At 38.7% G+C, this 15,572-nt stretch overlaps 1 protein-coding gene across 2 annotated transcripts; it reads left to right on the plus strand.

Moving 5' to 3' along the window:
• Positions 1-937: 937 nt before the first annotated feature.
• sel1l (SEL1L adaptor subunit of ERAD E3 ubiquitin ligase) lies at positions 938-15,453 on the plus strand. Of its 2 annotated transcripts, XM_017682824.2 has the most exons (22): positions 938-1,443; positions 1,521-1,629; positions 1,931-1,977; positions 2,253-2,469; positions 3,394-3,561; positions 3,900-4,005; positions 4,969-5,131; positions 5,336-5,389; positions 5,493-5,552; positions 6,485-6,566; positions 6,682-6,836; positions 7,370-7,426; positions 7,513-7,581; positions 7,662-7,739; positions 7,826-7,888; positions 8,083-8,170; positions 8,518-8,666; positions 8,772-8,937; positions 9,278-9,352; positions 9,538-9,710; positions 10,326-10,454; positions 13,741-15,453. In XM_017682824.2, exons 2-22 carry the CDS (start codon positions 1,539-1,541, stop codon positions 13,945-13,947), a joined length of 2,397 nt encoding a protein of 798 aa, XP_017538313.1. In that variant the 5' UTR covers positions 938-1,443; positions 1,521-1,538; the 3' UTR covers positions 13,948-15,453. The 2 variants fall into 2 exon arrangements, with proteins under 2 accessions (XP_017538313.1, XP_017538312.1); XM_017682823.2 differs by having other exon boundaries at positions 938-1,629.
• The last annotated feature ends 119 nt before the right edge of the window (positions 15,454-15,572 follow it).

Consider the following 15,572-nt stretch of genomic DNA (forward strand, 5'->3'; position numbering starts at 1 on the left):
AGAGAAGACATGTGTGGTCACTGGTTGAGTTATACAGTAAATAAATTGGCTCCGTTGTAGACCTCCACTTTAAAGAAATAGGAATTGGACAGTTTCTCTACATCATTTCACATCAAACCACCCCGAATGACTTTGTTTACATCTCTAAGACTTGATTTTGAAAAATGGGTGGAATTCTCCTTTAAGAACCGACATGCAATATTTTATGCAGTTGTGTGACACTTGGAGCTAAAATTTCAGTCACTGAGCCGATATGAAAGCATATTTAAGAATTCAGTAAGGTAAGTTTTTTGACTCAGACAAAGTGTCAGCTGTTTTGAAGGCTGTCGTGGACGCAGCTGTTCCGCTCGCACAGTTCAGGACCCAGAGAGCGGATGTGTGTGCGCATTTGATTGGACAGCGGGTCCCGTGGAGGTTACCTATTGGCTATTGTCTGTCGTTGCATTTCACTGATTGGCTGTTTAGACGTGTGACGTACAGGATCAGCGGACTTGGATCCTGAAAGTGTTGATTCACTTTACCGAGCCGATTCCTTCGCACTGTTAGTTTCAACGAATCGAACGTTTCAACGGTTCAGTGATTCACAAGTCACGCCAACTTTATTCTCCTCCATATGCAATTCAGTCGGTGATGTCAACAAAGATGTCTACTTTATTCTTATCTCCATTTAAAACCACATTCGGTGTACTTAACGTGCAGCTGTGTTTGTACTTTTACTTACAAACTACATATCAAAAAGACGTGGCCAGCTACAGACAAAAAATAAATCAAGGAGATTGTTCTTTTATATTTGCGATGTTATAAGTACAAATATTTATTTTTGTTATTTAAATCATAAATTGTGAAAGACCCATTGAAATGTTTTGGATTTTCGTTTCAGTTCAACTCGTGAATCGGTTCGTCAGATTAAAAAAAAAAAGAACCGATCTGAAAGAACGACTCATTCACGTCGCTTCTCCATATAAACGAGCGTCTACTACTATCAGTTCCGAGTTTAAAGAAGTTAGTTAGATGCCGTTTTGAGACAAAAACTGGGGTCGTGACTAGCAGCAGTTTCCTAGTCGCACTGCATTGAAACTAACCTTGGACACTTTGGCTCAACCTAGCTTTAGCGGCTCTACTGCTGGCCTGTCTCAGCCAACAAACTAACGTTGTGCGTTAGCTGTAATGTTTTCTCAGCTACGCTCGCTAATAGCTAATCGTGTCTTGCTAACCAGCTCGGATATATTCATACTGTATTATCCAGTTAGCGTTTCAGTTGCTGCTTTCCTCTCTGTTTTAGTCTTCTGAATGTTGACTGCTTGGACCCTTCCATACCCAAGACCGTTGCGTTATCGTAGAAATTGTTCATTTACCTGTGTTGCTAGCTAACCTTGCTAGCTTGGTTATGCAAAAAGAGTCGCTGTGGTGGCTACAGTTGTCTGTTTGTATGGCTAATGACAGGTACTTAAGTTGACGTAGCTGGGTGATGTGCTAGCTTACCTAAACGTATAGCGTCTTAATCGTTCACATTGTCGTAGGTTATACATGCTGGTTTAATGAGGCTTAAAGGCAAGATGCATTTTTCGGGAAAGACGTGGGTGCTCCTAGTCGTGGTGGTACATGCCACTCTGGAAGTGGCAGCTGCTGGTAAGTGAAAATGAGAGTACAAGTTAGCTAACTGGCTTGGTTTATGTTTATAATATAACTTATCGCTTTTGCCAGTCACAACAGATTATCTTTCTTAGAGTTGGCGACAGATGAGTCGTCAACTAAACCTTTCATAGTAATGTTTGCTGGCAGTAATCCTGCTTGTTTTTCTTTGAGGAGGTCTAGCTAAACAGCTTAGTTGGCTAACGTTAGCAAGATGGGAAACACTGCAGCGTATTTTACTGCTTTTTGTTTCTCTAAATTATTAAATGAAACATAAAACATGAAATTGCCGTTACAGACGTGGACCCAGACACCAATGAAGTGCCAGACGCTGGTCCCTCTCAGGTAAGGTTAATCAAACGGTCTATATGAATAGGCTTATGAAGAGGCTGTGCTGTAGAGCTGGACATCATTTTTCTTTGTCACCAGACTTCATTTTTGTGGTTTTAAATTTAGCCATGTCCACAATGTCTGGCCATTAAATGGGGTGCAGATTATGCATAGTTGCCTCAATTTAAGAGAAAATGACTGATAATCTAAGCATTCAGCCATTTATCTCTGTTGTTATTGACTTTATTACTGAGCAGTTCAGTTTATCAAAGCGTGTTCCCTTTTTCTAGTATTTTCATGACCAGAACACAGAAGAGGATGAGGTTCCTGTCAGCACCAGAGTGGTGGCAGGGCAGGCTGTTTCCCCACATGAAGCCCCTCCAACGACTGATAAGCATCAGATTGAGGAGGGTATGAAGGATCGGGGAGTGGAAAATGAGGCTGAGGGGATTGAAAAGGAGGACCTTCCCAACCAACCCCCTCCAACAGATGCTAAAATTAAAGAGGGTAGGTTGTATTTGGTGCACTGTATTGAATCAGTGGTGGCTGTTCTTCCAGTTTTGTTTCAGACAATTGTGGGAAACAGTTGTAAAGGATTGTAAATGGTTGTATCTTCAACATGCACAAATTGTTGCTTTGGTATGATATGTAGAGGTGTGTAGCCAAATCACATCCATGGGGTTGAAAAGTGGTATGCATTGGAAAACATCAGGATATTTAGTTTATTAGCAACTAAATTCTTTGAAGAAAACTCTTGAACAATTTAAACACTTACATTTTTCTATATTTATACTAATACTTCTTCAGTAAGCCTGAACTACATCTTGCTCTGACATATGTCTGGCATATAGACACATTACACACATTACAACTGATCATAAAAGTTTGTTTTCTGTTGGGCAAGTTAAACGTGATATGATACATATTACATCATGTTTAAGTGGCTAGAGTGTCTAAGACATTTTATGTATTGTTTGTAGCTCAGCACTATTATCTGTGTAGTATTCAGTTAGTGCTCAGTATAATCAAGACATTTCAATATGAAAATCAAAATATGTCTTGACCTCAGAATTGATGTTGATTCTGAAAATATATACATTGTTACATCCCTGATTACATAGTCTTCAGAATTGTAGGCATGTACATAGAACATTCTCATTACCTGTTGGTAGTGTAGACAGAGCCTAGTTTCTCTGTGAAATGAGGATGTTTTATATTATTCCAATGTTTCTGCCTTTCTACAGTTTTATAGCTTGTATTCTCTGTCCTCCTCCGAGTTAGTTTGGAATAATGTTTTTTAAAATTCAAATAACATTTCTTTGTCACTTTCAAAAAGGAACTCAATCATGCATGTCTGTTTTTGATTGGTTTCCTGTAAACGTTTGGAGTAATGTGTCTGTCCCCCATTGGTTTCTGCATGATGCTGTGTAGTTCCTGTGGTGATTGGGGGCACAGCCTCTGGGGAACCCTGCCTCTTTCCTTTCCTCTTCTTGGGGAAAGAGTACTCTGACTGCACCACAGAGGGAAGAGAAGATGGGAGACTGTGGTGCGCCACCACCTATGATTATGAGCACGACAAAAAATGGGGCTTCTGTGAAAGTGAGTTAACATAATTTGTTTAGTACTAATGCTTGTTGTAGATCCTGAATCTGATCACTGAGGAACATTGATTCAGACTCTTTGAGTCTGTATAAAAGCATTTAAATGAATGTGTAAGTGTTTTATATAAAAATAGCTTGGTGTTCTGGTGCACAAGGCCATGATTTTGATGTTTGTACCTAAAACAACAAATAAAGTCTGTACCTTGCCATGGTCATGCATCAGCAGTAGCTTATGTTAAACTTAGAATGTCAAAATTGGATATCTTTGTTGCTTGCTGCTCATAGTATTACACAATGATGAGGATCTGCAAGTACTGTTTCCCCTCTCCTTGACAGCGGAAGAGCAGGCAGAGCAGAGAAGACAAGCAGAAGAGGCAGAGGAGCAGTACCAGGCCACCCTGAAGCTGATCAACAGTACAAGCAGAAAGAGCCAGAAAAAAGAGTGAGTGTTCTTTGTTCCCTCTCAATGCTTTTGTCACTGGGACATTTAATATGCTTAATTTGTCCTGGAACTGAAAGCTTATGTGTTTGTCAGTCTGGCTATCACCATATATTTGAAGTGAGTTTTCAAGGCTATGTGACTCTAACAAGAGAGGCCAAGAGTAGGGGTGGGCAAGATAACAATAAGTTATTGGTAACACAAATTCCACAAAAAGGTGGAATTTGTGGCAGATCTTCTCTTCAGACTTTTTCAAGGCTGTTGATGTTTGTGTATGAAGCTGAAAACCTGGACTTTTCAGCAGCCTCTGTCCGCAGGCCCCTAGTTGCCTTTCAGCTGGTGGAAAGGAAATTAACTTAGATTTTTTCATTAATGTAAGCAATTCAGATATTTTTCCCAGTATCTCTGTTATTACATTAACTATGGCATTATCGGAAATTCTGAACTACAAGCGAGCAATGAGGGCTAAAGGGAAGAGGTGAAAACTCCCTGCTGTAAAAACCATTCACACTTCTTCACAAAGACATGCAAAACATTGCAGATGGCACAATTTCAGCTTTTTTCATATAAAAAAATCATGTACAACTGCCACAATAAAAACGGCACTGAAGCACAATAAAAACACTTTTATCAATTCTGATTGGCTTGCTCATTTACAAAAACAAAAATCTATTTTGTTCCTGGTTTTGTAAATCATACTCATTTTGATCATATAGATATGCACCATCAATGTTATTGAAGAAAAAGTTGAGGCACCTCCCAATCAAGCAGAAATGGCATTTTATGGGTAATCTGAAAAGGAGTTATAGTAATCCAATGAGTTGTCTCTTCCCCCTGTTTCATGTTTTTGTGTCTATTTATGTTTGGGAAAGCAAAATAACCTTTAGCACAAAAATTTGTTAACATGGTGGAGAGTCCATAATGATACAGACTTGTCATTAATAAATACTTGTTCTGCCTTTTTAGGTTGTATGAGAAGCTGCTGAAGGTGGCAGGCATGGGTCACACCAAGGCCATGGAGAAGGTGGCATATGCCATGCTGTTTGGAGACTACTTACCCCAGAATGTGCCACACGCCAAGGAGCTTTTTGAGAAGCTGGCGCTCGAAGGATCGCCCAAAGCACAGACTGTAACTAACTCCTCTTTACGTCTGAAGCATGCTAATAAACATCTCATAGAAAGCAGTGTCATCTCAAGATCTCAAAATTTGATGGCTCCTATTACGTTATGTTGACACCATGATTTTGTCACTGCAGAGTTATATCACCAAGAATATGTGACTAATTAAAGATTAATGGGTAACTAAATTGTTTTTAATCTTTGCTTCTATTAGGCACTTGGTTTCTTATATGCAGCAGGATTAGGTGTGAACTCCAGTCAAGCAAAGGTACTTCTATGGTGCTTTTTCATTTTCCTACATCTTACTTGAATATGTTTTAGATGTTAACATGCAGTTAATTCAATAACAAACACTGTCTTTTTGTATGCAGGCATTAGTGTATTACACTTTTGGAGCTCTGGGAGGAAATCTGGTTGCACACATGATTTTGGTAAGAAAGTTTCTTGCCTTCTTATCTTTTCAGACATACCAGGCAGTGTCAACTGAACTGTAACAGAATGGTAACTGTCTCATCATTATTGTTAGGTATTTGTGTGTGTGTGTGTGTGTGTGTGTGTGTGTGTGTAGTTAATTCTGAGTTTGTGAATCTTTAATTTGCTGGGTTTTTGTTTGAATGGCTCCTCATGTGCTTTGCTGTCCATTTTTAAATTATACCTAAGGAAAATTATTCATTTAGACAACATGATTATTCCTTTCTTTCTGTTGCCTCATCTGTTTAAACAAGCCAGGACATTCAAAGAAAAAAGTGTGTTAACAAGCAAACACACAAAAAAATAAGCTCTGAATTAGATTAGACAGACTGCACTGGGGTACCTGCCAAGCTGCTTCCATGGTGGACCTCCTTGTGTTTAGATGCTCCAAATGCTCATCAGTCCTCCAATCTCTGTAGCTCAGCCTGCATGATGCACTCACTCATTACACTATGATTGTTTAGATATATATAACACAAATGCTGTACAAGTGACTCATAAAGGCTGTATTTTAATAAGAGGCCAACAGTCGCACATTGTGTCCCAGCAGCATTTGTTGCCTGAGCTGCTGGGCTTCTACTTATCTCTTAATACATTATTGTTGTCTATTGTATATATTGTAAACTGCAAATAACAAGCAGCTTTAAAGTTTTATAAGTAATTCTAAAATATAAATTCAAATGGTTGAAGGTGATTGTAGTGTATGGGTACTTGTTAGGAAGAAACAGTCAGTATTTGAAGCTTGTAAAATGCTGTCCAATCCTTGGAACAAAAATGTGACAGATGTACCTTTATGATAGTGCTAGTGTTGGTTCTGTAGTTTAATGACTGCCACAGAATAGCCTAAAACAAATCAAGGTTGTTAAATGCATGGTGTGATGTTTGTGTGCAGGGTTACAGATACTGGGGAGGTGTTGGGGTCCCTCAGAGCTGTGAGTCTGCCCTCACTCACTACAGACTGGTGGCTAATCATGGTAAGAACCTTTTGGCTCTGGCTCAGACTTGGGGACTTGCTTGAATTCGCTGATGGATTATGTTACAATATAAATCACACTGTTTGGCAGTTAAAAAATGGAATTTGTGTGGCAGTGGCCAGTGACGTGTCCCTGACTGGGGGTAGTGCAGTGCAGAGGATTCGATTGTTGGATGAGGTGGAAAACCCTGGTTCCCCCAGTGCCATGCTGGAGGAAGACTTGATCCAGTACTACCAGTTTCTGGCTGAGAAAGGAGACGTGCAAGCCCAGGTACTGTCTCTGTCCCAGCTGTCAACTCTGTAGTTTATCTTAAAGTATAGAGTTGCTATATGTTTGCAATGCTGTCTAAATGTGATAATGTAATTACTAAGGGTGCACAGGTATAGGAATACTAAGCCAATGCCGCTATCTGATACACAAATGATTTACATTCTGTTAATGCCGATACATAAACACTTAAAAGCATAGAAATTGACATTAAGTCCACATGGCTTAGCACTGCAGATAAATGTAACTTTTCTGTTGGATTACAGTAAAATGCAGTAAAATTAATAAATTGCATACATTTTATTGTAGTAGTATTGCAATGAAATGTAGGGGCGGGGGTAGTTTGATCTGGTAGTTTGAAGGTGTTATTAGCCCTGCCCTTTTCAGATAAAGTGGCTAGTTTTCATTATCATGCATATACTTCTTGTTGTTCTGTCTCTCAACCTGTTTGTCAGTGCTGTCTATTTATAGTATTCAGATTAGTCATCTTTTGTGCTTTTTTTTTTTTTTTTTGTTTTTGTTTTTCCTTCATTAAGGTGGGTTTAGGACAATTGCACTTACATGGAGGCAGAGGGGTAGAGCAGAATCATCAGGTAATACTTGGAATTATTTTATAAGCTCTCAATAGTTTGCCTTGTAATATTGCAATAATATAACTCTGTAACCATTTTTTGTTTAGCGTGCCTATGAATACTTCAATCAAGCTGCCAATGCAGGCAACACACATGCTATGGCCTTCCTTGGAAAGGTAATATAACCTGTCTTGCAGTAGTTATGTAATGTTTTGTCATCTGTCACTGCTGTTAGTATTTTCAATCTGTATTTCAGATGTACTCAGAAGGCAGTGAGTTTTTGCCCCAGAACAATGAGACAGCTCTGCATTATTTCAAGAAAGCTTCAGAACAAGTGAGTACCAAGAGTTATTAGCATCTATGTTTTTCTTGTCTATCTTTATGACTGTGCTCAAACTATCATACACGGTTAAATCTTAGGGAAACCCAGTTGGTCAGAGTGGACTTGGTATGGCCTACCTGTATGGCAGAGGTGTACCTGTGGTGAGTTGTTTTTGTTGTTGTTTCATACTTGAATTGATTTTTCATTACCAAAATTCCTTGCAATTATAGGCTGTTTTTCATGTGCTGGTAAAGTGATCAGAATAGTCTGACTCCTGTACCCTAATACATAATCGTATTTATCTGTTGTGAATACAGTGAAATTAAGGAGTATTTTTTTTGTTTTGTTATTGCAGAACTACGATCTGGCACTCAAGTACTTTCAGAAAGCTGCGGAACAAGGCTGGGTAGATGGACAACTACAGCTGGGAACCATGTACTACAGTGAGTATGTGTACATGTCTGTGAAAGTGTGAGATTTGTATCTCATCTGCTTTACTTTCACTTTGAATCCTATGTTTATTTGTTTTTCAGAAATTCCCTGCATTTCTTGTGCTTCATTAGATATTTTGTGCTTTTTACCCTTGCATCAACGTTACCCTTTATAATTATCATATTCGTTGTCTAGGTGATTGTTACTATGAGGAACGTGAATCCACATTCTGATGCAAACTTGGTGACCGCTGAGCTTGTCTGCTGAGTCGTTTCTTAGCAGTGGGAGTTGGAATGAAAAACGAACGAATCCTTTGTTTCATATCTATTCTCTGTGTGTATATCTGTCTGTCTCTCAGATGGAATTGGAGTGAAGCGTGACTATAAGCAAGCTCTGAAGTTTTTTAACCTGGCCTCCCAGGCTGGTCATATTCTGGCCTTTTATAACCTGGCCCAGATGCATGCCACTGGAACAGGAGTGATGCGCTCCTGCCACACTGCAGTAGAGGTAAGGACTTATCCACTGTCTCAAATAATTATGGCTTTTTCTCTTGTCTTTTTCTCAATGTTTTCCTGAATTGAAAGTAACACCATGTTGATTGTTTTTATTTAGCTCTTTAAAAATGTGTGTGAGCGAGGTCGTTGGTCAGAGAGGCTCATGGGGGCCTATGGCAGCTTTAAGGAGGGTGACATGGACTCTGCACTGGTGCAGTATCTGGTGTTGGCGGAACAGGGCTATGAGGTCGCACAGAGCAACGTTGCCTTCATCCTTGACCAGAGTGAGTTGATATGGCACCACAAGGGGACAGCAGAGTCCCAAATGTGTTGACTTTGTTATTGGAAGTTGTTTATTTTTTCAGGCCAGGGTGCAATAATGAAGTGAAACCTGATGCAGCTACCAGTCATTGCATCCCGTTTCCTTCTGTTCAGTTTTCACATCAAAGCTGATCTTTTTGATGGTTTTAAATATGGATTCACAGCATATTCTCAAGAAACTGCTCATGCTAAAGCAACAATTTTGGAGTTATTTGGCCTGTGTTATGAGTGCTCATCTCTTATTAGCTAAAGTAGCACACTGTGTGTACATAAAGCCCTGATGTACTTGTATGCGTGTTGCAGAACAGGCCCGGATCTTCAGTGAAAATGAAACCTACCCTCGGGCTCTCCTTCACTGGACTAGGGCAGCGGCCCAAGGTTGTATATGTCTCCTCAGTTAAACTTTTATCCTTTTCTTACCTTTATGCTTTTGCAACAGCTTCAAGCACAGAATGTTTCATATAGGGTTGATCAAATCCCTGCCTCATAAAAGCTCTTTATTTCTGCTTTGTGTGTCACTGTTTAACAGTGTGGTATTTGTGTGATTTCTTGGCTGTGCACAGGTTACACAGTAGCGAGAATTAAGCTTGGTGATTATCATTTCTATGGCTATGGCACTGATGTGGACTACGAGACAGCAGTCATCCACTACAGGCTGGCCTCAGAGCAGCAGCACAGCGCCCAGGCCATGTTCAATTTGGGCTACATGCACGAGAAAGGCCTTGGCATTAAACAGGTACATGCAGATTCCCCTAGTCAAATTTATCCACATTGATCATTCTGACAATTATTGTAAATTTCCACATAATTCAGGGATGTAAACGAAGTCATTCTGAGTGGCTTGATGTGAAGTGTTTCACTGTAGAGAAACTTACCAATTGAAATTTCTTTACAGTGGTGCTGGTAGGAACTAAGGGCATGTTGTATACCATACCGTGTGTGTGTGTGTGTGTGTGTGTGTGTGTGTGTGTGTGTGTGTGTGTGTGTGTGTGTGTGTGTGTGTGTGTGTGTGTGTGCGTGTTAGTTCTTCTTGTAAAGTTGGTAATGGTAAAATAGTGGTAAGTCAGAAAAAATATATTTTTTGGGGGATTAGGTCGCCGTACAATACTGCATGTGTCTCTCTAGAACAGAGGATTTCACATTAAACCATTCTGACTAACGTTTTTGCAATTTAACCATTTAAAAATGCAGACATTTTGAAATTATTGGTTCTTTAATTAAGAAAGCACTGTAATACAAATAGGACCAGCTCATTGTAGAGGAAAGGGTAATAATCACATTGTAATCTAATTTCAGGGTGCTTAAACATGCATACAAACACATGCTTACTGCTGACTTTTTCCTCTGGCAGGACATCCACCTGGCTAAGCGTTTCTATGACATGGCTGCAGAGGCCAGTCCTGATGCACAGGTACCTGTGTTCCTGGCTCTGTGCAAACTGGGCCTCATCTACACATTGCAGTACCTGCAAGAGCTTAATGTAAGATTGTAAGACACACACACACACACACACACACACACACACACACACACACACACACACACACACACACACACACACACACGTTCTATGCAGTGTCATTTTTGTCCCCTTGAAACTAGGTTCTATCTGCATTCTGAGCAGTTTTGAGATACTGAGGTTTAAAGATGTTTCATTCTAAATAGCAAAACTGATATGTGGAATATTTCTATTTCATACATGAAAACGACAGACACCCTAACTGTATTCTGAAAGTACAATATCAAAAACCAAATATCAAATATGTAAATGAATTTTTTTTTTTGGAACAGGTCAAATGCAGATAGAACCTTCTAATCCTAAGAACTCACTCTTGGCTTGGAAAAACATGAAAAGCAGGAATGATTTTCCCGGAACACAAATGGGTTACACAGTTTGTTTTAAAAGATAAAATTTGTGTCTACATTATCAGAATGTGAAATTTATTTTCTGACATTTATTTATTTATTTTTTTTATAACATTTTATTTCTTATTTGAGGACAAATAATCTTTTTCTTATTCAAAAATGCATTGCTGTTTAAATGTTAACATCAGCGCTAAGTATTTTGTTCAGTGCAAGGTTGAATTTTGGGGAGGAACCATTAGTTTTAAGTGTCCTTTAGGTTTCTCAGCACCCAGCTACTGTAATGAACTGTCTCAGCAAGTAAGTGTAGCCAGTCAGTCTAAAAACAGTATGAAGTTTTGTTTTATAGTAGAAATGTGACTCTACTAGACCAAAATGTTTAATTTTGGGAGAAAGAAAGAAAAAGGCTGACTGACTGAATGAAAATTAATATTTATGTTGTAATTAGGACCCCATACAAATGTACACTGTTTAAAAACCTTTAAGGCTTCATATTTGTAAAAGTTAATACAATAAGAGTTTTTAAGAGAACTGCAAGGAGACAAGCAGAATTCCACCAACATGTTTTCATGCTTCACAGTTTTGTAAATTTTGGCATACAAATATACAAACTTGGATATAAATTTTAATTGTAATTAATTAATTAGTAATTCAACAATAAATAATGAATTTCAACCGACTAGACTAACCCTAACCGACTAGAGCTTTTATTTTTAACTGTAATTAATTATTAATTCAACAATTGTTAACTTACTGCCAAACATTTCAAACAATGCAAAAACTCTAAATCATCCAGTTGGCAGATTCTGAGCCCTATAGCTTTCGCTCATTTTTTTCAACAAAGCACTATAATTCTGTCCATCTGCAAGTCACTGGCTCCACAGGTGTGGCCCTTATGTCTGGTATAGACCCCATGGCTCCACTGCCCCTCGTTCTGCTACCTCTACCTTGTCACTAGCCTGGAAAAAAAGAACTTATGTACCATGTCAGGGATCAGGGTCATCACAAAAATAGACAAGACGTTGAAAAAGCTAAAGGCTACACTGAGATCTAATGTTACAATTATTCTGCTCTCATTAATACTTTAATACAGAGGTAACTGTTAAAATGGTCTTTTTTTTCAAGAACCCAAACTTATCCTTTAATGCTAGCCTTATAATGTTAGCATGAGCTGGCAGACTAAAGTTAGCAAGCTAGTGTTATTTTTGCTGCTGTGCTAACAATGAAAATGAAACTTCTCAGCAAGATTTAAAACAATTTAAAAAGATTTAACTTGCCTGTAATTTATACTGTTGTCTTTTGTGAGTTCATCATTGAAATCCTCCATCTTATCGTTTCTCTTAAAATTCGTAGTGCTTGATTTTGTTTTGTGTTTTTTTTTTTTTTTTTTTTTTTTTTTTTTTTCTTCTCTCCTCCAGTCACTGAGCCGTGTGGCGACATGACGAAGAAGCAGAAACAAATTAATTTGGCTTGGAGATAAAACCTTTTTGTTTGCTAGATATAGCCCAAAAATGCATACAAAAAACACACCTCACATGATGTTAAAAAGTATAAGATTATGTGAATAACAAAAATGTCAGATAGAACCTTATAATTCCAAGGGGATTATTTGTCCTGCATGTGTTATTTGCAATAGTCATATATAATATGTACACAAACGCACACCGTATGGACAAAAATATTGGAACACCTACACACCCACCAGAGCTTTTATGACATCCCATCGAAGAAAACTTATGTACCATGTCAGGGATCACAGCCATCGCAAAAATAAGAGACAAGACAGTTAGTTGCACGGTGCCATTCACTAGCTAAAGACTACACTAGATGAAGGAGTTGGTCGGTGCTGGCTCACAATTTCTGTGCTGGTTCATGCCAGAGGTGCTTGACTGGGTTGAGGTCAGGGTTCTGTGCAGGCCAGTCAAGTTCTTCCACACATAAACCTCCATGCATGCCTTTATGAACCTTGCTTTGAGGAATGGGACATACTCATGTTGAAACAGAAAAGGGCCTTCCCTAAACTTAAAGTTGGAAATGTAGAACTGTCCAGAATTTCTTGATGATCTCTTTGCTGGAACTAAGGGGCCTAGGCTAACCCCCTGCAGAAAACAACCCCATTGCGTTATCCCTCCGCTACCAAACTTTACACTTGGCACAATGCAGTCAGGCAGGAAATGTTGTCCTGGTAATCTGAACTCGATAGTTAGGAGGGATGTCCCAATACTTTTGTCTATATGGTCAATGGATGTACCTGTATGAACACTTCCAAGCCTAACCTTAAAGAGGAGCGCCACCAATTTATCAGAATTTCTGCATAATTCGAGAAATAATTGAGTGTACTGGTGAGAAATGTTCCCTTGTAGAAAAACTCAGTCAGAATTGTTCACAGCAGTGGGGATAGAAACCAAATGTCAGAGTTTAATACTACTAAAAGCTCCCATACAAAAAGTTATTGCACAAAATACTTATGAATATGCTGAGGCATTGTTTTTTCAATAGTTTTGTCCTAAAGCATCTTGTTAATCTTTTTATTTTAGTCAGTTCATGGCAGATGAGTACAACTTGGGAAAACAAGTGTAGGTTCACTGGTGGTTTTGGAAAATTAATAAACTCACTATATTTGTGTTGTAGACCTAACAACCCTCGTTTCCTGTCACCACCTCTTTAAAGATATCCAAGTCTGTAACATTCTCTACAGTTAACCATTTTGCGGCATACTATCCTGAATGTCTTTTGTTAACACTGAATTGATGGAATTATGGAACATTTTTTGAAAAATCAGTGGAATTCCCCTTTAAACTGAGCCCTGTCTGTTTTGATAAAAAAAAAGAAACATTGTAAAAGATTTCTCTCTCTTTTTTTTTTTTTTTTTTTTTTTTTTTTTTCTTCTTTCCCCTTCACAGCTGAAGGAGCTTGTTTCTCAGGTGGATCTGGATCAGTTGCTGGGTCCGGAGTGGGACCTCTACCTCATGACTGTTATCGCTCTACTTTTGGGCACTGTCATTGCATATCGTCAGAGGCAGCACCAAGCTGTGCCAAGGGTGCCCCCAGGACCCCCAAGACCTCCAGCCCAACCAGAGCAGGCTGCTCCCGAGGCTGATCAGGAGTAAAATAGGGGTCTAAAGTTGGGTTGTGGTGAACCAACAGACATTTGGGACCTGGGGTGATGGTTCAAGAGTTTGCTCTATAGGACAGCTACAGCAGCTGCCTCCATCGGCTACCAGATTTAACCTCTCCCTGGTGTTCCAATGAAACAAGAACTGTCTAGACTATCATGTTGCTCTCCAGTTGACTTGAGCGTTGTGGCTGGAAAATGGCAGAAACAAAATGGAGGGCGAAAAACAAAGGACTAACTTGCTGTGGCTCAGGGTATCACCAGCTGAAGCTTCATTTATTTGTGGTCATTAGTGCTCACTCTTTGGGGTTGTAAGTGAAGTACACGACTATTACTTTCATTAGCCACTGTGCTTGAAGCCAAGGACCTGCTTCTGTTATGTTCCCCTGCACCACTTCAGGTGGTTCTTTTAAGAGCAGGTTGGTTCACGCTGATTTACCCTTGTCCCACGCCTTTGCTGAATAAAAAGTGAAAAATACACTGGAACTCAAATGATCAACTACAAAAAAAAGACTAGCATGCTTTGCTATCACATGTTTTGCTGACCGGCATGGATTGTTATCATATTGTTCAAACACTCTGTCTGCAAATTAATTTATAATAGTAAATTGTAGTGACCTTGTTTGCCACTGCACTAGTTGAATTAAGGTCTGAAACTGGTGCATAAAAAAAGAAAAAACAAATCTTGCCTCATTGACCAGTAAGTGGTCGCTTAGCAGCACAGATGGTGGCTTTTTTGAAGATTTTTCTCACAGATGCTCATCTTTTAAATTATCACTTAACACTGTTTCTGATCTAATAGAAAAGTGCTGGATTGTTCAGTACGTGCTTATTGAAAAAGTTCCAAACCTAATTAGATTTAATCTGGTTTTCAGTCTTTGTACTGCAAGTGTCCTGAGCGTTTGTCTTCATTCTTAACAAAGATGGAGGACTTTTCTCACTGCAGCATATCCCTTTTTAGTATGAAGTCATCTGTTTTTAGGGCTATTGATTGCTGTATTTTGTTCAGTAGTTATTTTTGTGGTTTGTAGCACAGAGAAAGGAGAAATTAGAATGAGAGACAAATTGAGCTTTTTTTTTTTTTTTAATTATTTTGAGCATGTGGGGAATTTTTTTCTTTTTTTTTTTTTTCTTTTTTCAATTGTTTGAGGGTGGATTCTGGCGAAGAAACACATCTGAACATATAGCAATACAGTAACGTATGATGTATAACTGTGTAAAAACGTTAACTGTATAGGATGTAAAGAAATCTGAATCATGCAATTTATGCTGAAACTTGCCAGAATACTTCCTGTTCTTGTAAACAATCTGGTGTTTTTTGTTACACATCAAAGATTTGAAGCTCTCCCACTAAGAATACTCATTTATCAGACCTAACAGACAGCGGCACACAGTACAGCCAAAAAATTCACATCACGTTTTTACTGTGGTATTTATAATTATAATTTATTCTTATAATTCATAAGAAACTAATAAAAATATCAATGGGCCAGGCATCAGTGCACTGTTTCCATAGTCTTATAATTTTGGAGACTTCTTTTTCTGGGGTTTTGTTTTTGGAAAATATTTAAATGGCATTCCAGGTCATATGACTGGACTGAGCTTGTGTTTGTCACCCGG

Source organism: Pygocentrus nattereri, chromosome 4 (assembly GCF_015220715.1).
Source record: "Pygocentrus nattereri isolate fPygNat1 chromosome 4, fPygNat1.pri, whole genome shotgun sequence".
Lineage (NCBI taxonomy): Eukaryota > Metazoa > Chordata > Actinopteri > Characiformes > Serrasalmidae > Pygocentrus > Pygocentrus nattereri.

Bases quoted from the DNA above. Each gene is read 5' to 3' on its own strand.
- sel1l (XM_017682823.2), top strand. From the start codon at position 1,539: ATGAGGCTTAAAGGCAAGATGCATTTTTCGGGAAAGACGTGGGTGCTC. The intron at 4,006-4,968 runs GTGAGTGTTCTT...CTGCCTTTTTAG, and splicing joins AGAAAGAGCCAGAAAAAAGA to GTTGTATGAGAAGCTGCTGA. The intron at 9,353-9,537 runs GTTGTATATGTC...GGCTGTGCACAG, and splicing joins GACTAGGGCAGCGGCCCAAG to GTTACACAGTAGCGAGAATT.